The sequence below is a fragment of the Harpia harpyja genome, chromosome 22 (assembly GCF_026419915.1).
Source record: "Harpia harpyja isolate bHarHar1 chromosome 22, bHarHar1 primary haplotype, whole genome shotgun sequence".
NCBI lineage: Eukaryota > Metazoa > Chordata > Aves > Accipitriformes > Accipitridae > Harpia > Harpia harpyja.
Window position 1 is genome coordinate 18739743 of NC_068961.1, and position 21261 is coordinate 18761003.

At 45.9% G+C, this 21261-nt stretch overlaps 1 protein-coding gene across 1 annotated transcript in view; it reads left to right on the top strand.

Annotated features, from left to right (window-relative positions):
- Positions 1-21261, top strand: part of SH3RF3 (SH3 domain containing ring finger 3) — a 250662-nt gene that overhangs the window by 182218 nt on the left and 47183 nt on the right. The window contains exons 4-5 of the mRNA XM_052774044.1: positions 4268-4624; positions 19162-19262. Of these exons, the coding sequence (XP_052630004.1) occupies positions 4268-4624; positions 19162-19262 (458 nt within the window). The remainder of the gene's footprint in view (positions 1-4267; positions 4625-19161; positions 19263-21261) is intronic.

The following is a 21261-nucleotide window of genomic DNA, read 5'->3' on the forward strand; positions in this document are numbered from 1 at the left end:
TTGTGGCGGGGAGAGCAGTGCGGCTCCCTGATCAAGGTCAGCAAATTTTTAATGAACGGAGCTTGATTACTGCTCCCTTTGTGGGGAAAGGTTGTTTGGAGGTGAACAAGGCTCTGTGCACAGAGGTATTCCACATGCACCCTCCTTCGCTCTCAAAACCAGACGAGCTGGAGCTGTCTCCAGTACGGTTCCTCGCAGCTGGGGAATGCCTTCCTGAGAATTCGGCACAGTAGCTCTGTGAACTGAGGCTGGTGCATCCTTCTCTCGGCACGCAGCACCCGCAGTCGGTAGTCACCGTACCGCTTCATCACATCTCTTGCACGGTAGGGTCCCTCAGCTATTATAAGGCTTGCCCTCGCAAGGTTTTGCGTTCCCAGACCCAGGATTGCAGGGCTGCTGGGAATGTTTGACTGGTTTGGCATTCAAATCCAAGCCTTATCCCTCTAAATCATATATCGAGTTTTCTAGGACATCCCCTTGTTACGGAATGGATTTGGGGCAAAATCAGTCCCGCTGCAGTCTCAAGGGCATTTTACGATTTGGGATTGGCAGGACCAGAATTTCAAACATGGGTTCTTTCTAGAGGAGGGATCAAAAATGGGTGAGAAAGTTGAGTTCTGGTATTAGGGCTTGTCATAAGAGCTACAGCCTTCCAGAAATGTCAGATTCCTGAGAGTGACTGTGGGTCAGAACTTTCCACTAAGCTTCTCCTCTGGAAGCAGATCTGCCTGAAGATCAAATGACAGACACCAGAAAGCAATGCTTGTTTACATACTCAGAGTTTAAAATAAGAAATTTGCAATCATGTTTATGTTTAAAAAGGGTTTCTAAAAGTTCTTTGTGAAGAGGCAGCACCATTTGCTTTTCCAAAGTAGTAAGCAGAACCTTTTCTCTGTTATTCATAGCCTGTTTGGGAAGTACTTGCCAGCATCTGTGGGCAAAGCTGTTTAAAAACAGTTCTCTACAAAAATAAAGTTGTAAAGCTATAAAGCATTTTTTATCTTGGCAGACCAAAATAATTTTTTCCCAGTATTTCAGGAAGACTCTGACATTCCCAAAAGTTCATTAGCTTGACTGTTTTGGGGAGGGGTTTTCTTTTTGCCTTTAATCTTCTACTGATATTGAGAGTGACTTTGTTTATAACAATACAGGGCTATTTTTTATTACTCCATGTTTAGATGCTAGCTCTCTTATTGACCTTTTTAACTAGGTTTTGCTTTGAACAAAAAAGTAATGGATTTTTGTTGTTTTAAAAAGAACAGCTTTGGTGTTAAATTGGATTCCAGCCAGTGGGATTGATAATCTAATTCTTACAAGAGAATCAGAGTTTCGATATTAAGAGCTGGAGCACTTCATTGTCCATATGGAGCATTGCTGTAAAATCAGAAAGTTCTAAATTCTTTTTTTTTTTTAACTCTATATTTTCCTCTGTCAAAGAGTTAAAATATATCTTTTTCCAGCTTGCTGTTGGTTAGCAAAGTATTTCCTCACCCTCTGCTGTAGAAAAGAATCATGCATATTTGATGTCTTTCTCCTTTTCTCCTTAATATTTCAAATAATTCAGCTAGACTATCTCCATCAATTGGGTAAGTGGAGCTGTAACACCTACTTAAGGGAGGGGAGCCATCTGGTTTCCTTGCAACTTGGAGCCTGCTGGCAAATATTAGGTTGTACCAATTTAGAGCATGATGAAGTGGGAAATAATGGACATTCTTGAAGAATCTGAAATGGGATCAGCTGTTATTGGCAAAAATTGGCAGGTGCAGTGCACTATGCTGGCTGTAAGCGTGGTCTCAAGTTGGAGAGTGCAGCTGGGAAAATGGCCTGCTAATTGAATGGTTGCAGGACTCCCAGCAGCTCCGACAGTAGTGGAGCATCATTAATTGGAGGCTCTTGGTTGACTTGGTGGAAGCTGTCACAGAATGAAGGATCCTGCAAGTTGATGTTTACTTTCTAGGTGTTAGCGTGTTTATTGCCTGTTACTCAGGATGAGTCTTCGTGGAGTCAGGGGTGCTTTTAAACTTAGGAGGACTGGCATAAGGCTAGCAATATCTACTTGTTATTTATATTTACAGCATGGTGACAGTGGTTGGGAGTCATAAAAGCCACTCAATTACACATTTGTTTAACTGCACACTTCTATTGTTATCTTCCCATCCCTCTCTTTTTCCCTTTTATTTTCACTTGTATTAGGTTTCTAAATTGGCTTGGCTTGGAGCAGCAACTATTCTTTCTTTTTATTTAGAGCCTGAGAAGACCTTGTCCTCGACTGAGTTTCTTGGATGCTGCCGTAATTCATACAGTGGTTATAGAAACAAAAATAGCCTGGTTTTGGTCCAGAATAGTATTACACGCACCTCTGGTTTATGTGGGTCTCAGAATAGCAGTGTATGCAACAGCACATGTGCGTTAGCTGTGGCTCCCTTTTTCATATGTTGTTTTTATTCATTAAATGCAAACATATTGCGGTGCATCCTAGTTTAATATAAAGGTCTGTTGGCAAAATGTGGCATTTTCCCTCAGCTGTTAGCACCCCTTGAGGGAAGATCTATTGGCAATGAGTGCTGTGCAGAAAGCACTGCTGGCTTCAGAGCCCAATTTGTGTATCATCGGTGACTGCAGCACCCCGATGCGCCTAAAAACTCTCAAGCTATGTAAGGCGTAGCTTTCCTCTGTGCGTTATGGCGGCTGGGAGGTAAGAGGCTTCAGTGACAGGGTTGTCCCACTGTCCTGGTTTCAGCTGGGATAGAGTTAACTGTCTTCCTAGTAGCTGGTACAGTGCTGTGTTTTGAGTTCAGTATGCGAAGAATGTTGATAACACTGATGTTTTCAGTTGTTGCTCAGTAGTGTTTAGACTAATGTCAAGGATTTTTCAGCTTCTCATGCCCAGCCAGTGAGAAAGCTGGAGGGGCACAGGACACAGCCAGGGCACCTGACCCAAACTGGCCAACGGTGTATTCCATACCATGGGACGTCCCATCCAGTACAGAAACGGGGAAGTGGGGGGCAGGGATTCGCCGCTCGGGGACTGGCGGGGTGTCGGTCGGCGGGTGGTGAGCAATTGCACTGCGCATCATTTGTACATTCCAATCCTTTCATTATTTCTGTTGTCATTTTATTAGTGTTATCATTATCATTATTAGTTTCTTCTTTTTCTGTTCTATTAAACCGTTCTTATCTCAACCCACAGGTTTTGCTTCTTTTCCTGATTTTCTCCCCCATCCCACTGGGTGGGGGGGAGTGAGTGAGCGGCTGCGTGGTGTTTAGTTGCTGGCTGGGGTTAAACCACGACACCCACCCAGCGTGCCTTTGGCATTTATAAGCACGAGGTTATCTGTGAGTGTGGATTGAATGAGGAACAGCGGGCTGAAAACTGGCCTGAACGTCCTGGTGCTCTGCTGTGTCTGTAGGCTGCAGGCCAAGTTTTACACCCTTTGGGAGGGCTGATGAGACCAATTTTTCAAGTTGGACCCCGAGCAAGTCTTCCAGTGGCCATCATGCTCTTCCCCAGTTGAGGTGATACAGCTGGAAAAAAATGCCTTCAGTTCGCGTCTGCGTTTGGATAACCTGTGTCAGGTGGGAGGCCGGGGGATGAAACTGGAAGGATTTGGAAGCCGTACCCCTGGGTCAAGACCCAGTGTGGCAAACATCAAGCATCGGCCTATGATGGACCTGGGAATGGCTAGACATTGATGAAGAGGCTCCTGCCTCCTACCCCGGCTCTGCCTCTGCAGCCTGGGACAAGCTATTTCGGGGAACGCCATTTTCTTAAATGCCGTAGCTTGACGTGCATCCATTTGTGGTGCCTGGTTCTAGCCTAACTCTCCTGGATGCTTATTCTGCCTCTCTTTCGATTTTCCTGGCATTAAGAAGTGGATGGAAATAGCTCACCCAGCTTCAGAAACTTAAATAAATTGGGCATCATGCTGGAGCTGGACAGTAACCACTTGGCTTGGGGCAGGTTTTGGGACACAAAACGCGCCGGTGTGCCTCCTGGGGACCCGCCTGGCCGACTGAGAGACGGCGGACAGATGACGGAACCCGGCTAGTTTTGGGACCCGTCCCGAGCACCCTTTTTGCCGGGGCAGGTCCGCCCTGCAGCAAGCTCTGGCTGGGGTGGGCCGCCAGGAAAAAGGGTCGTGGTGCTGCAGGGAGGAAGGCCCAGGCAGGCGCCATCAGCGAGCCGCGACGGGCGGTTTCACGTCGCCCCTTCTTTTCTCGTTTTGATCTTTTTTTTTTTGTCTTCCCCTCCTCCTCCCGCGCACAGCTGAATGAATCCGCCAAGCAGCTCATCGAGATGGACAAGACCTGCTCGGCTGCCGCCTCCGGCTGCGACGTGCCGCTGCCCGCGGAGACGGCGGCGGCGGCGGCCGGCCTGGCACCGTGCTCCACGTTGGCCGGCGCCGGGGTGGCCGGGGCGGCCCAGCGGCAGGCGGAGGGCAAGAAGAACGCCAAGAAGCGCCATTCCTTCACCGCCCTCAGCATGACGCACAAGTCCTCCCAGGCCGCCAGCAACCGGCACTCCATGGAGATCAGCGCACCCGTCCTCATCAGCTCCAGCGACCCACGGGCGGCCGCCAGGATCGGGGACCTGACCCACCTCTCCTCCAGCGCCCCGGCCCAGGTAAGGGGGTGGAGGTGTGTTTTGGGTGCCCTCGGTGGACGGCACGCCGTTGCCTCGCTTCTTTCAAAATGGCTGCCCCTCGCGTGAAGCAGTTGCGCGGTGCTGTCGTCCCGACGTGATGGTGCTTGGCGTCTGTTGTTCCCATCCTTGCATTAATTGGTGGGCACGTGTGAGGAGCCAGACGATAAAGCCAAATTTGATTCACCTTAATGCAACATGTTTTAAAGGAAAGTAATCCTACAGTTTGTTTGAAGTAATGCGGCTTATGTTGCATCACTTTCTGTTGTAGAAAGAAGTAATTTTGAGCGATCCCGTTACCCTGAATGTACCTGTTACCCTGCAGGGTAGCAATGTCGGTATGAAATTCACACATTGGGGATAAAAAAGATTTTTGGAGTAATTATTTCCCTACAGATCACTGGAGGATGAGCAAATGTGCCGTACTTTGACGTGTGTTGTACCCAGCAAGTAGCTGCTGTTCAGAAGCACCCAAGGAGGTTTTAAACCATCAGATGTGCTGAGGATACAGCCCCCTGTCCTTCCCCCTCTCAAAGGAGGGGGCAGAGGAGCAGCCTCCAGGGCATCCCCGCAGGTCCCTAAAGGAGCTTCCCAGAGGCTGCTTCTGGGAGCCTGGCAGAACCAGGGGTCAAACTCACCAGGCGTGCACTGAAACCTCTTGCAAATGCCCGCTGTTTCTGTGGATAAGGGAATCCAAGCCGTAATTTGCAGTTTGAAGGCATAAAAGAGAAAGGAGAATAATAATAGTCCCAAAGGTCTTCTGCCTTGGCCTGCCCGCTCAGTCATCTACATACTTGGTGTGCAGATTAGCAGCAACAGGTTGCCTCTACGGACCAGCTCCTCGTGGTCTGGGCTGCTTGCTAGCACTGAGATAACCTAAGCATGGCAGGGTCTTCCCCCCATCATTTCTCTGCTGAAAAAAGCAGCCCTCCCCTTTTCCTCTCCCTGGCCATGCCTTCCTGCCCCTCACACCCATATCCCCATATCGGGACAAACGTGCATCGCTTCCCACCCCTGCAGTGGCCCAGTGCGGGAAGCGATCCATGTTCTAGCCGCTGCCCGCGCTGGTATGTGTGTAGACGGCTGGGAAAGGGCCGTGCGGGAAGAGGGACAAGCAGCAAACTGCCGGGACCGCGTTGGGCAGGAATACCCGTTTATGCCCATTTGCAGACCGGTGGGGCTCCCCTGGAGGGTCGGTGTCGTGCCCCGGACCGCGGGGTCACTCTTGACGGCTGTGCCGTACTGGCACCCGTGACGTGAGCCCCCAGATCCCTCCGGTGCAGGTTTGCAAAGACACCGGGGAAGGCGGGGTGCCTGCGTGCGTGCCGATGTGTGCCACGGGGCCAGCCGGAACGGCGTGCTGAGGGGACACCGCCATGGTGGAGCAGCACCCTCTGCTCCTGCCTCGGCAGCTCAGCTCCCTCCACTGCCCATCCACATGTAGGAGCCGGAGAGGCAGCTCGGTCCAGCTGGAACTTAGCTTATTTTCTTCCACATGCCTTTTCCAGGCAGGGTTTCCGTGCCGTAAGGTCTTCCCCCTCCTTTCAGCCCTCAGCAGGAGGGTGAAGGTGAGGATACGGCCTCCGCATAAAGCAGCGCGTGTGCCAAGATGTACTGGGACATCTGTGAAGCAGCACAAGCACTAGACGTGAGTGAGGGTCCCAAGCTTGTCAAGTAAATGACACCCAGGTTTTTGGCACTCAGAGTGACACATTTGGACTTTACAGAGATGTGACAGACTGTGGCTTTTCTGTTCTTGTGCTAGTCAAGGGAAAAACCATGCACACCCTTTGCTAGAGTCATGTGAAGACTCATTCTAAGCTAGCAAACCACAAAAATTAGACCACGAAGCAGAAAGTGCCTTGACTGTTCTTGCCCTTTTTAACAGAACGACTGGTGTGCAAAACCCCACTCATGTCACACAGCATTGTGGCATTTTGGCACAAGCGGTGGGGGACAAGAAGGGCGCCGTTTTCTCTGTAACAAGTTACGGTTATCAAAATCCAGCCTGAAGGAAGGTTGGTTGGGTCCTTTGCAGCAGATGGGAAGACACGTAATTGGTGTCACCATCAGAAGCACAGCTAGGGCTAGGGTATAATGAAGGCACTCCAGTGTGCCCGTGGTGGGAAGAGATTTGGGGAGTCGTTCTTCTGCCTCAGGGCACAGAGCAGGTTTGCAGACAAGGCAGCTGAGCACAGGCCTCCTTCGCTGCTGGCCAAAACTGTCTTGGCCAAAATCCAGGAAGGGGAAAAAGAGTCTTGGTGGTTTGGATCAACCTTAGTGAAAAGAGGTTTCCCTCTGTCAGAAAGTGTTATTGCAGCCCAAGGACCCCGTCGCCCCAAGCGTGGCATTCGCATGTATGAATACATATCTCTGCTTTTGGGGCCTTCCTATTTGCTTTCTGGTTTGAGGGATTTAAACATTTTCTTTTGAAAACTTTGCTAGGAGTGTGGGTCTGTCGGGGAAAAAAAAGCAGAGCTGACATTCTCACTATATTCTCTTTACTGTAGGAGCAGCCCTCAGAAAAATGCCTTGCTGTTGTAAGAGTAGCAATAAAATCACAAGAGCGACCAACATGAATTCACCTGCTTTCAGCTTTCTTAGGTCTACAAAGAGTCCAGAATTTGCCTCTTACAAAATGTACATTAAAATTGTGCAGCTATATTTATATGTCTATTAATCCCAAAAATAGAGGTTACATTTACATATTTAAAATGGCAGAAATTCAGTTCCTTCTCTGCCATCTGCTAAGACCTGACATGGCTCTGAAACAATTAACGATGCTGCAGCCTTAGACAGAAAATCAGTTCAGCATTTTTCTTTTATTCACGTGGCTGAACGCCAGCCAACGTAGCATAAACAAAGGGCCCCTGAGTTCTTACTTCAAGGCATTCGGGGCGCCGAGAATCCTGTCTTTGGATCGTTTTGTTCTAAGATGTTTTTGCCATTTTTAAGGTAAATGTCCTGTTTGTCTTACTAGGGGTTTGACATCTTGACAACCTGTAAACGGACTCTACTGCTGCTTTGGAAGAGCTCAGGGGCATTGCTGAGAGCACGGGCAGGTTGGTAGGAAGGCTGTGTGTGGAGCTGCCAGACTTACTGGTGAGCTCTGCTGCAGGAATATGTCCCACCTTTTCTTTCCTCACTTGAAGAGGAACCTCTCTGCCCTGCAAGTCATCGTCACAGCCCTTGAGTGGTTCTCTCCGTAACCATCTCAAGCCTCTGCTAGTTTGCAGCAGCAAAGTCAGCCAAAGCATATTTCTTATAGGGGAAACAACAGATTTACAGTTTCAGTGCTGACTATCTAGGAAATTTATGCCTTTCCTTTCACCATTAGAATCCAAATTTGGGTTTTTGTGTCTTTATGTCATGTCCTTGAAATTTCCAGGCACTTTATCATTGTTTATTTAACAGATCTCCTCATAAAAAGAAATAAAGGAATTTTGTTCAGTTCAGTAGGTATGAGCTTCTCTGGTACATATCAGGATTGGTATTTAGCTTGCAGGGGGGTTCTACCTTTTGAAAAAGTTTGTCACAGTTTTCCTATAGCCTGTCCTTTGAACAAGCGAAATTCAATTACAGGAGTTCTTGAACATCATCCAGTCCCCTACCTCAGGCAACCGGCTGGTGCCCAGCAAAACACTCTTCTTAAAACAAGCATCCATTTTCCATGTAGACCTGAGGCGCCTACATCTGGGGCACCTGCTTTTTCTCTGCTGACATGAGAGGAAACAGAGACATCGAAGGCTTCTTACTGTAAGAACTTAAAATTTAGGTGCACATTTTAGATGTTTCAGTAAATGTGGAATATATTCCACCCCTTAGAAGTGATTTCTTGCATAGGACTATATTCCTGTGGCTTTTGTCAATTTTTGTGAATTGAAACCAGACTTTCATGCCGAGCTGACATGTTTTTTGTTTTTATGAGTTGTTAGGCTATTATAAGCCTCCTGCTTCTCCAGGAGGGCACAGATTTATGCGTACTGAGCACTGACATGCAGACCAGAGTATGAAATCGCATGTTTTGAAAGCACTTCTGCATATCATTAATTTAATAATTGAAGACTACGGGCCTTCCATAACATGTTCGTTATTCTTTAAGCAGAACCAACCCAGCTGTTTCCCAAAAGCCAAGATGCATTTTGAAATGATTGATGGTCTAAAAACCATCTTTGTTGACTGCAAACCTAGGGATGCTCACAGGTAGAAGAATCAACTTCAAGCCACATCAGCTGGATAAAACAGTGACTGGAAGACCACCATAGCCAGGATACAAAGCATTTATTTTCAAAGAGGCAATGCTGGGATCTTCATTTCGCTTGCAGCCAAATTTACTTCTTGTATGCTTTTTGTTGCATGCTGAGTATCACACGTTAAACGTAAGATCTCCTTCTAAAAGGTAATAGTGTCTGTACATGATGCAGAATGTCCTATCGTGCTGGCAAAATGAATTTTTATTGAAGATGTAAGTAGTGCTGCAGGCCTGTGATGGAGCTGAAGCTGAATTAGGTTACGGGTGCAGAGGAGCAGTTCGTAACTGAGACTCCCTGGGGAGCGGGGAAGGTCCCCCTGGACAGTAATTGTGCCTAGGCCTCAGATGGCTTGTCTTGCTTCCATTTTCACCCCTCATGAATTATTCTTCTGTGCTATTTGGAAAGGTCACAGGTCAGTACTGCTCCAAATCCCCTGATTTTTGACAGCACATGCATCTCATGAATAATGAAGTGTGGCTTTGTGCACACCAGGATGACAGCTGAGTGAGGAAAAAGCATCCTCCCTGCAGAAGGAACTTTTCTGTGTGTTTTGAACAACTCATCACCACACACAAGAAGTCTATTTGTATCTGCAAGTGTTAGTACAGGCTCCTAACCAGAGGCCACATGTTCAGGAAAAGCTGAGAACAATGTCTTGTATGCTCCCAATCCCAAGGAGTGAGTGTTTGAAATGAAAAATGTTCCTTGAAGTGTCTCGCTATATAAATCATTTGGAAGTGTGACTCCTTATCAGTTATTTAGAAGTGCTGAATTTTAGCTGAGAAAACGTAATAGCAGAACTTTGGTTGAGCCTTGGCTGATAACCTAAATGTGCTGATCATGAGAAGCATACAGATTATACATAAAATCCAGAGACTAAAAACGAATCTTGAATTTTCTAGCACACAATAGGCTCTGAGAAAAGAAGAGAAATTCAGGTATTTTTCAGCTTTGGCCTGGAGTCCAAATTCTATCCAACCTGCTCTGCTGCTGGCTGTGAATGACAACTGACTGGACATCCATTAATGAGGGCGAGACAGCTGAAACCAAGGGCAGCTGTCTCAGGAGGCTACACAGGTCAAAATGCAAAAAATAAGTAATATTAGTCTGACCTGTGTTTCTGTCACTTAGATCAAAATGCGTCATGAAAACAGCGTAAGAGACTTTGCTGAAGTCTAACCTAAACTACTTCATGGTCTTTATACATTCCCAATTCTACTCAAAATTATTTAGAACTGGTTCCAAACATTGCCTATTTGTTGCATCTCTATTTTAGATAACTTTTAGAATTTGGGGGGGGGGGGTTGTAGGCGGGAAGGAGTTAAGTTTTTTTAAGCAGAGAGTTTGGGGCAGGCATGTAAGGTGCATTTTTGGGGGATACCAATAGGTCTTTGAATATACTCTATGCATACTGGGATATATTACATTTTTTGTCAAAACTGTTGTGAATGAGACACACGAGCTGACTCAATCTATTGACTGATCATATAAGCTACCAAGAATCCAGGTCAAAGCAAAATCACCTTTCAGAAGCTACCAGTTTAGAGACAGTGTCATCTCTTTGTCCTGTAATTTGCATAAATACATTTTGGAAGATTATTCAAGAACCACAAAATCTAATTTTTTACAGGATCTAGGAAGAGAAGGTTGTGCTTTAGAAGGGTTATTCAACTGTGCATGAAATCCCATTGCCTGTAAAACAAAAAAAAATATTTTTTTCTAGATGCTCCTCAGGGTAGTAACCCAAAAACATTTTGCCACTGAAATAATTTTTGCACAGGGCTAATCCTGAGGCTTTATGCTACCTGCCAGTCAACTACTGACTTGGAAGCCTCAAGAGCAAGCAAGGCGCTCTCTTGGTATTTACACTTTACCACAAAATCCTGTCCATCTGGCACACGCTATGTGTACATGCATGGCATTTGAACAGAAATTACTACAGTATGTATTTTCCCTTTTTAGTTTGTTTGGGGGTTTTGTTTATTTGTTTACCACTACTATCTCCCTGAAGGGGGACTTCCTATGGGAGGCATTGCAGAGAATTCCATTAAGTTTGTTGTGCAGTTATCAAAAGGATAATTATGAACATGGGATTAAATTAACATCTTTTAGAGGTCAAGCTTTCACTTCAAGCTTTCCTGTCTCTCTGCATTTGATTTGTCATGTTCTTTGGTCCCAGAATTGCAAGAAACTACTATAAAACCATTTAAAACCTCATGGTGAAGAGCTGGACAGTGGTGCTCAGTGCTGAAAGGGTTAGTCTGAGAGAGAAACAAGGCTGAATAAAATACAATTCTCATGATGCTCATCCACATGATGCTTAATTAGTCCTCGTTTGGGGGAACAGAGAAGCTGCAAACCAGAATAATCAGTGCTTTTATGGGTGGTAATGTCAGATGAACGTTTGGAAGAAGATGACAAAAAATACTTGGTGCTTTTCTTCCAACTTGCAGACATCCTTAGATTGCAGAATAGTGGAAATGAAAGCTCAGGAAATATATTTACGTGACTTCTCCAGCTCTCTGCATAGCTCCGTGAGCTATTCACAGAAGACGTGGTCTAGAGTTTTTGGCCTACTATGAGCCAAAAAAAATAATCAGCGCCAACGTGGTGCTAGGACAGGCTGGTATACTATTCTGCCTCACCTCCATCCACAGCCGCAGATACTTACAGGTTGTAAGAACCCCTTGGTAAATGCTAAATCATATAAATTTAGCTCCAGTTTTTGCAGGAAGGAACTGGGTATTTATGCAGCTATTTATGCAGCTGCAGCTGTTATCGTGCACATTTGTTTGTTTTTTACACACATACTATTATGGAAGAAAAAGTCTTACTCTAGAATTGGTAAGTCCGTATCAGCTCCCACTTTGGTAATTAGCATTTGATGAGGCTACTTGATCTTGCGTGTAACACTTTTCATCGATACTTGGTGTCACTACCATGCATTAAGTGCTAATACATTATTTCTAGGAACATTAAGGCCTGGAGTGATTGCCACAGTCATTGTTTTATGGAGTCAGCGAATTAGAGAAACAAGTCACAGGAATCTTAAAGACCATTAGCCTATTTTTTGTGGTATTTCCAGAGGATGGTATGTCAACCTGTGTGAGTTGAATGTTTGAGTGTTTTTCTCTTATTTTAAAGTAATATTAAAGAGAAATTTAAAGTAAGCTGTAAATATGCATTCAAGACATTAAAAGAAATTTCCCTGTGAATTAATGAATGTGATAAGTGCCCTGTGGTGAGACAGTGCTGGATTTGCTTTGAAGTCAAAATGGAGATTTCTGGCTGGTGATTTTCTAGATGATAAGAACATTCGTCTGATAGCAGCAGCAATTATTTTTCTGTGAAAGCTGCTGCAACCTGCAATATCATTGTGCTCTGTTCCTAGTTTTATCACTGTCTTCACGGCTTCTATTCCCCTCCAAGACTGAGACCCGTGCTTTTGCAAGGCACTTCACTAATCCCTGCAGGCACCATGTCTTTTAAAATTAAACCACAAACATGGCCTTAAAGTACTGGTGAAAATCTAAAGTAAATCTACAAGGGAGAGGAAAAGATAGTTTATGCTGGAAGTCCAGACAACTGATTTTTATGCCTTCATAGAGGTGTGGATAGGAAGAGAGAAAGGGAATGAATTTGAGATGAAGTTTCAGCCCAGATGAGTGGTTATTACCTTTAATTTCCTGGTCTCTGTGGGCTTGTCAGTGATGTTTTGCCAGGCTGGTTGCTTTTAAATATAACTGTCAGAGCTGACAGAAGAGGCAGCAACATCTCAGGAGTGTATTATTTACCCAGGAGTATATGCTATAAACTGTAATAGAACTATATCATTACATATACATTAAAGTGCAATTTGTTTTGATGCTCCTGTAGTTCTCTTGCAAATAATACTTATCAGCTGGAGGAGGAATGAGATCCATCTGAGCTTAGGCATGTGGTGACTTCTGAGGAAGTCGGACTGTTTGTTCTCACCAGGAAACGCTGACCCTCAGGCTGGACAGTCATCTGCAAAGGTCATTTTTGTCAGCTGGCTTCGGCTCTCTTCGTTTTGCATGACACCTGAATGGTGCCAGGTGCTTTGATTTATTTAAGCATCTAAAAATGGTGTTGGAAATGCTGTGTGGGGACCGAGAGCAGAGACCCTGTGCTCCGCTGCTGTTTTGCTCCAGAGGACCATGCTGCTGCTAGGACTAGATGGAGTTTAGCCAAGGGCCAAAATACCTTTGTGCAGAGCCTTTCTTCATTCTTGGCCCTCACGTAAAGTCTCCTTGTAACAGCCAACACGGAGACTGAGAGGAAGAAACAAACAAATTTTAAGGAGGCCTCAAGGCATGAGTTATGAATTTCTATAAGACATTAGCTTTAGTGCTGGGGGGAGAAGGGGGAGTTGTGTATCAGTGGTCATAAGGATGCTGTTGCATTTACGGACAAAAAGCAAGAAGTCCTTATATATTACTATCCAGCCCATGGGTACATAATCACCTACTACACCAGAGCAACTGGTGATAAAAACAGACGGTGCAGCGTGAGCCGGGAGTGAGATATCTGTCATGCAGCATTGTTGTGCCCGTGTGTATAGTCCGGGAGGTTTACTCAAGATTTAGCCTTCCGCAGTACAGGTGACATTGCTGTGCTACTAATGGGCCCAAAGAAGCAGGAATTAGTGCGGAGGTATCCGGAGGGGGTCTTCAGCGTGCCTTCGTGCAGCCGCTTTTCCCTGCTGGCTGGCAGCTGGGGCCGTGTTGTCCCCTGGAAGAGAAGAGCTGTGGCTGGTGAGCTGAAAACCTCAGCAGTGGTAAGTGGTGCTCGAAGGATGCCAGATTGGAGTGGGAGCGTGAAGAAGTGAGATTTGGCTTTTTCGTGGCCTGAGTAAATGGGATGAGAGTTGGCAGTGTCTAGTTGAGAAAACTGCACACCACCGTTGGAGTAAACGGCCTCCTAATCAGGAGGTGTGTGCTACAGTGTGATTACCCAGCAGGTCACGTCTGGAAACTCAATGGCCAAATGTTTAAAGGCATTAGAGGCTCATAAGGATAGAGAGGGGCACCGAGTGACATTTTCAGAAGTGACTCTTATTACTCAGATTGCAATAAAATCCATGGGAGTCAGACAGTGAAGTACGTCTTAATGCCTCCCTGAGAAAACTCTGCGAGGTGCCTGCTTTTATCACTAGGTGCCCACGTGCCTCTCAAAAACCTGGCTGTCAGAGACGTCCCCTCCCGCGTAAGGCTTAGCAACAGTGAGTAGCAGAGGTGGAAGAAGGATTAAGACACAAACGCTGCAGTGTTTGAGCCCTCGCTCCGTAGTGCCTGTGCGTGGCTGTATTCGCGTGCCTGGTGCCGCGGGAAGGTGGATCACGCAGGGACGTGCCATCAGAAGGGAAGGATGTGGCACACAGACCTCCTGCAAGGTCTCAAAGCGGAGAGCAAAAAAATCAGAGCGTCATCTCGCATTCCCGTTCCCCTGAGCAGATGAAGAGGAAAGGAGGACATGTTTAGTACCTTGTTCCTTAGATCACAATAGCAAAAAAGTACAACCTGGCTCCAGGGCTAAATAAAGAAGGAAAACAAGCTAAACCCTGTTACCAGCTGTGATGGAGAAAGGCCTGCTGTGTTCTCCAGGAGGATTATTGGTGTTACCAGTAGCTGGGGAGACCCACATAAAATTGTAGGAATGGAAAGTGGAAAGGTAAACTTCCAACAAAGGTAATCAAAAGTGTGAAGAAATAGGAGATTATTCTTTCACAAAATTCAGTCTCTTCAAAATCTTACTGCAAATATCTTGCAAAATAATCTAGCAATATTGTGTCTTATAATATAAGCTAATTAGTGATTCATAAGAGAGAGAACAGGACCTGGAAAGAGGACATTTAGAAAGCCTTCACCAACTGTGTCAGGGGCTGTATTTTAAATGCAAAGCTGGTGAACATTCAGATGCATAGTCGCAATCAGGCAGTCACCGAGAGAATTCATCAAGAAGCACAGAGGCAGATGAAGCTGCAGAGCAGAATATTGTGTGGCAGTGAACGCCAGGATGCAAAGAGAGGAGCTGAATTCAATGCAGTGGAAGACCAGCGGGTCCTGTGGAGTAAAACCTGATGATGAAAAGCGGGGTCATACTGGCAAGGCTGGCAAGTACACCATAGTGTCAAAGCCTGCAGGGGAGAGCAGCTAAAGAAAAACTGGAGCACAATCAGGAAGCAGGCACTGATTTAGAGTTTGGATGCATATGATGCTAGGCTGTGCAAAGTGGCAAAAATGAACGGTCTGTAGCGTCCAGGCTGGCACCAGATGCAGTGATATTACAGTAACAGGCCATAGGCAAGAATCTGAATGTCAGGTAGATAGAGGACATACAAGACTATTCAAGGGAAGAAAGCAACATTGTCATCTAGCAACGCTGAATGACAATTACATGATTTCTTAATCCCTAGGACTGTATGTGCAGAGTACAGAGCTGGGGTTCGTTTATGCAGGGAGAAAACATGAAAGGCCAAAGCTGAATTAGAGTTGAAACTGGCCAGTGCTGTTTCAGATAACAAGGGATTTTTAATATATTAATAGCAAGAGGAGGTCTAAAGAAAACATTGGACTGATACTTGTTGAATGTGGTCATCTGAGTAATAGAGATGAAGAAAAAGCAGAGGCATTCAATGCGGGTTTTACCTCCGTCTTTGATAATACTGATAGACCTTGGGCTGCCCGGTCCCCTGAGTCGGAGGACCACGAGGGTGGGAACGGTGACTTTCCATTTGTGGACACTGAAATTGTAAGGGACCAGCTGTATCAGCTGAACGTTCACAAGTCCCTGGGGCCTGATGGGATTCATCCCAGAGTACTGAAGGAGCTGGTGGATGTTACGGCAGGACCCCTCTCGATCAGCAACCAAAGGTCTTGGGAGTCTGGGGGGGTCCCTGCTGACTGGAAGCTAGCCAGTGTTATTCCAACCTACAAAAAGGGCGTGAGGGAAGACCCAGGGAACGACAGACCTCTTAGTCTAACCTTGGTTCCTGGAAAAATTATGGAGAAGATTATATTGGGTTCAGTTGAAAGGCATTTAAAGGGTAATGCAATCATCAGGTACAGTCAACACGGGTTCACAAAAGGAAAGTCCTGTTTAACTAATTCGATATCCTTCTATGATAGGGTCACCCACCTTGTAGATGAAGGGAAGGCGGTGGATGTAGTTTTTCTGGATTTTAGTAAGGCTTTTTATACGGTCCCTCACAGCATTCTTCTGGACAAGCTGTCCAACTGTGGGATGAGTGGATTTACAGTGCACTGGGTGAAGAACTGGCTGAAGGGCAGGGCTCAAAGGGTTGTAGGGAATGGGGCTACATCTGGCTGGCAACCGGTCACCATCAGTGTTCCTCAGGGTTCAGTTCTAGGGCCAGTTCTGTTCAATATATTTATCAACAATCTGGATGCAGAAGTTGAACGCACTATTAGCAAGTTTGCTGATGATACCAAACTGGGAGGTGCTGTTGACTCTCTTGAGGCACAAGAAGCCTTGCAGAGGGATCTAGATAGATTGGAGCATTGGGCAATGATTAACGGGAAGAAATTTAACAAGTCCAAATGCCGGATTCTGCACCCGGGATGGAGTAATGCCAGGCACAAGTATAAACTGGGAGAGGAGTGGCTGGAGGGCAGCCCTGCAGAAGGGATCTGGGGGTGCTGGTCGACAGCAGGCTCAGTACGAGTCAGCAGCGTGCCCTGGCAGCCAAGAGGGCAAACCCCATCCTGGGGGGCATCAAACACAGCGTGACCAGCCGGTCGAAAGAGGGGACGATCCCGCGGTATTCAGCGTTGGTGCGGCCTCACCTCGAGTACTGTCTGCAGTTCTGGACCCCACCGTTTAAGGACGTGAAGGTCCTTGGATGTGCCCAGAGGAGGGAACAAAGCTGGTGGCAGGGCTGGAAGGCATGTCCTGTGAGGAGCGGCTGAGGACTCTGGGCTTGTCTAGTCTGGAGGGAAGGAGGCTGAGGGGCAACCTCGCTGCTCCCTGCAGCGTCCTGAGGAGGGGACGTGGCGAGGGAGGTGCTGAGCTCTTCTCCCCGGGATCCAGCGATGGGACGCGTGGGAATGGCTCAAAGCTGCGCCAGGGGAGGTTCAGGCGGGACATTAGGAGGCATTTCTTTACCGAGAGGGCGGTCAAGCCCTGGAACGGGCTTCCTAGAGAGGTGGTCGATGCCCCGAGCCTGTCAGTGTTGAAGAGCCATTTAACACGCTATAACTTGGTCAGCCCTGAAGTGGTCAGGCAGTTGGACGAGATCATCGTCGTAGGTCCCTTCCAACTCAAATATTCTATTCTATTCTATTCTATTCTATTCTATTCTATTCTATTCTATTCTATTTTGTTCTACACTGCTGTGATCTTCTCTGCCTTTACAGTTGCACCCTGAGGCTGTTCACTCAGCTCTGTTTTTTTCATGAGGTAAAACCAAAGTGTTTTGTCCTACCAAGAAAGGGTGGGGACTGATCTGTTTTCTGTTTTCTTGGAGGCAATTTCTCTAGCTCAGAGCAGGCATACACTGGTGGCATAACATGAAGCAGTTTGAACCAGCCAATTACCTCTTGGATGAGGCAGCTGCCAGTTCTCTCTGCCCAGCATCTTCCACAATCCTTACCCCAATAACCAGCTCAAAATAATAAATGAGGGATCATTCTCCAGCTATCCCTACATTTTTGAGTGGGTTGGGGTTCTTTTCTGTAAGTTGATATTATTATTTCACTGATGTGACAGAACTGGAAAGAACGCTTACTTTTACACATAGGACTAAGAGCTGCCTGGAACCTTCCTTGTTTGAGCAAGCAGCCAGAAAGTGAGGGGAAATAATGAGAAAAAGGAGATGTACTTGTCACTACAACTTCATTATTGAGCGTAGATGTCGGTGAGAGAGGAGACAGCTTGCTGCTTGTTGCCAAAAGCAATGGAATCACAGAGCAGTGTCTTCATATTTTGCTGCATGATTTCCTGATGGTATTGTGTAAATATACAGCAAAGCAATATAGCTTAGCAATGCATTATTGAGACATGACACCGTAATAATTATGTGGGCAATGAGGTGACCTTGAAATCCATTAATTAAGTAGCAACGTGTGTCTTGGTTTAATTCAGTGTCTTGGTTTTATTCAGTGTCACTTGTAAGTGCAAAAAATGTCCCTATGTTTCTGTTCCCAAAATAAATCAATATTTACTGTTTGTTAGATAGCATTTGGAAACAGAAAAGCTGCACTGGAGGTCTGTGAACTGCTCAGTATCTTTGTTGTATGTAACAGGCTCTGTCTGAACCTGCAATTTGTGCATAAACTTTGGATCCTACTTTGCAGAGCCATTCTGCATGCAGATGTGCATGCAGCATTTGGTTAGACTTAGTAAAAAAGCCTTTTGCTCAGGTAAACCATTACAAGTCCCATCAGCCCAGCTCTGCCCTGTCTTTGCAGCAAAGATCTGTTGCTACAGGCCTTGGCATTACTTCAGGAGAAGTTTCCAGTCAGGATTCATTTTTGACATAGATGAATGAGGACTTTGGTGAGACAACTCAAAAGAGTTTGCCCTACATACTTTTGCTGAGCATTAAGCTTTAAAAAATGAATGATTACATTTAGAATTGCCTCTCAATATTAATAGCTGGAAAAGATCTGCCCAGTTCTCTATATGAGAGTGAGGATTTATTTGCTGTGGTAAAACTGGAGGGGACTCATACTTTCTCCATTCAGAGGTACTCCTGTTTTGGGTTGTGTTGTCACCTTTTTATTAAGGAGAAGAATATTCCTGATGATAAAAGCAGTATACAGAAATGAGACTGCATTTTGGAAATTGAATAGTATCTTCTTCTCCATAGATCCATAACCATTAACCAAAAGAGTACAATTTTAAAAACAAGCTTTTGAGGGAGAATAGGTTACTTTTATCAGAGAAGGTACTATTGCAGAGATGTACGTGTTGAGCTGATTTTACAAAGCAGCCCAGTAGTTTTGCATTCTAAAACTTTTAAGATCTGCATGCCAGGTACAACTAAATTTCTCTGACAGGTACATGGAAATGCTGTTAATAACCTAATATCCCTTGTGTCAGAAATGTACTTTTGGAACGCGTAAGGCTAAAAGATGTCTTTTTTAGTGCAGTATCATGAAGTTAGAAAATCTGGGAATTGATAAAAGATGTGATTTTTTTTCCTCAGTGCCTTCACCCCATAGCATTTGAGGAAATGGTGGGCTTCATCTTAATCCTTGTATGTTCTTCTTCGTGTATTTTCAGGATTCCTCTTCAATTGGAACAGCCACAGTGGCTGGTCCCAGGACAAGTGCAATAATTGGAGATCAGGGAACACCACCGAAGGTCCAGCTCCCCCTCAATATGTAAGCAGCTCATCTCAGTCACTGCGTACTCTTTGTTTCCAATTGTGTGTGCGTGTGTTTGAAATCTGAAAGCCTGAATCTCAGCTCAGGAGTTTTCTGAGAAGAGAGAGATTGCAATTTCATCCATGACCCAGCCTCTGCTGAAATTGAAAAACACGCAGAGAACGGCAAGACTTCCCCCTTTCTCTGTGAGCCCTTTTAGACTCCTGATATATTTATTACAGCTGTATGAATCACTGTGAAGCAAACAGAATGCCTCTCAGCTAAAGAAAATCTTCCTTCATTTAAAGCTCTTAAAAAGGTGTAGACCCATCCAATCGAACACCTGATACATTCATCCTTAACCAGAAAAAATGACCCAATTGCATTTTTTCAGTGCCATAAACAAAGGCAACAAATAAACTTCATATCATGGGCATATGGGCTTATTGAATAGTGTGTAGAATAACAGAAGGTCGACTAGATACAAAACAAAAAGAGTAGACTTCATTATAATAAATCTCCTCTAGCCTGGTTGGTTTATCTGGTACCTGTCTAGTTAAACTGCAGAACCCTTTCATCTCATCACATATACCTTGTGAAATCAGTAGAACTATATAGACACACAAACACATATGCACGCCAGTATTTTAGGGTTTTATGATATGACTAAAACAAGGTCTGAATTCACAAATAAAATCCTAAAATAACATAGCAAATCTGCTTTAAGGAGAATAGGGGAGTTGGAACAGAACCAAACCAAATTTGTTCTTGGCTGCTAAGGTGAGATCTTCATACCTGAGGGGTACTACACATCTCTGACTGCCCCACAGAGAGGTCTCATCATCACTCTGTGGTCACCCTGTGCAGCCTGTGTGGCACATAGTGGGGCACAAATTTATTTCAAACGTTGCCCAGACTGGGAAGCAGTAACTGGCAGTATTTCCAGTATTTAGTTGCTGAATCAGGACATTTTCCAGCTCTCTGGCAATGCCCCTGCCTCCGTGCCTCAGCAAGCCTTCCCTTCTCCCTCCCGTGCTTCTCCTGTCGTCTCCCTCGTGAAGCAGCCTCGTAATCCGGTCTGTCATTTTGCAATGGCAAGCCAAGTTCCAGTCAAAGAGGAAGCTTTATCTGAAAGCTGTAGCAGAACTGGGGAGGTACAACCCTACACAGAGCCCTGGGGCTTCTGCATTATAAGCAGAGTCACAGGCAGCTCACCGAAGCCAAGAACACGAGCTGCCTTCTTGCTTAGGCCTGTTTTTAGGGAACTTTTAATAAACATTTTGGCTTCTTCTAGGTCCTGCTCCCCAACCCTTAGCCTCACTGTTTCACGTAGCCCAGAATAACTTGCTATTACATTTTGTGAGCTTTCAGATTGTTGTTTTAACACTTTCTTCTCGGTTGTAGAGTTTGCTGGTAAAGTTTCACACCTAAAATCTAGAGAATGGTGAAAAGCGTCCACGTTCAAAGCCTTTGGCTTAAGGCAAAATCAGCCTCAGCAGACGGGACCGCTAGATCTGATTTCCTACCAGAGGAAAAGCCCAGGAACACTTTCTGGAGAGGGAAGCTGCCTGCACTCAAATTGTTTTCAGCCATGTACAAGAGCAGGCATCCCACCGGCTCTCCCACAGTCCCCTCTCTGCCAGCACACGGGGCGTACGCCTGTCCCCATGGGGCGGGCATGCCAGCCACGGCCAGGCAGCGGACCCAGGCTGAGCCTGTCGCTGGGTTTGGAGAAGTCCCTGCCTCTTCGCAGACTAATTCAGGAAAGCCCCAGGGATGGGCATCCTCACTGCCCCACGTAGGTGGTGGGATCGCCGGTCCACAAAGAAAACGCCGATCACCTCTGTTGTCCCACGGTCACGCTGTGTGGTTGTCACATACAAGTTTTCATCGGTTTAGCCGTACAGAGATCGGTCGGTTTTGGCGTGGAGTCCAGGCTGGGCTGTTGTACGCCGCCTTTTAGTCTCTGCAAGGATTTTGATACTCTCTCCGGAGGATGTTTAGGCTCATTGTGATA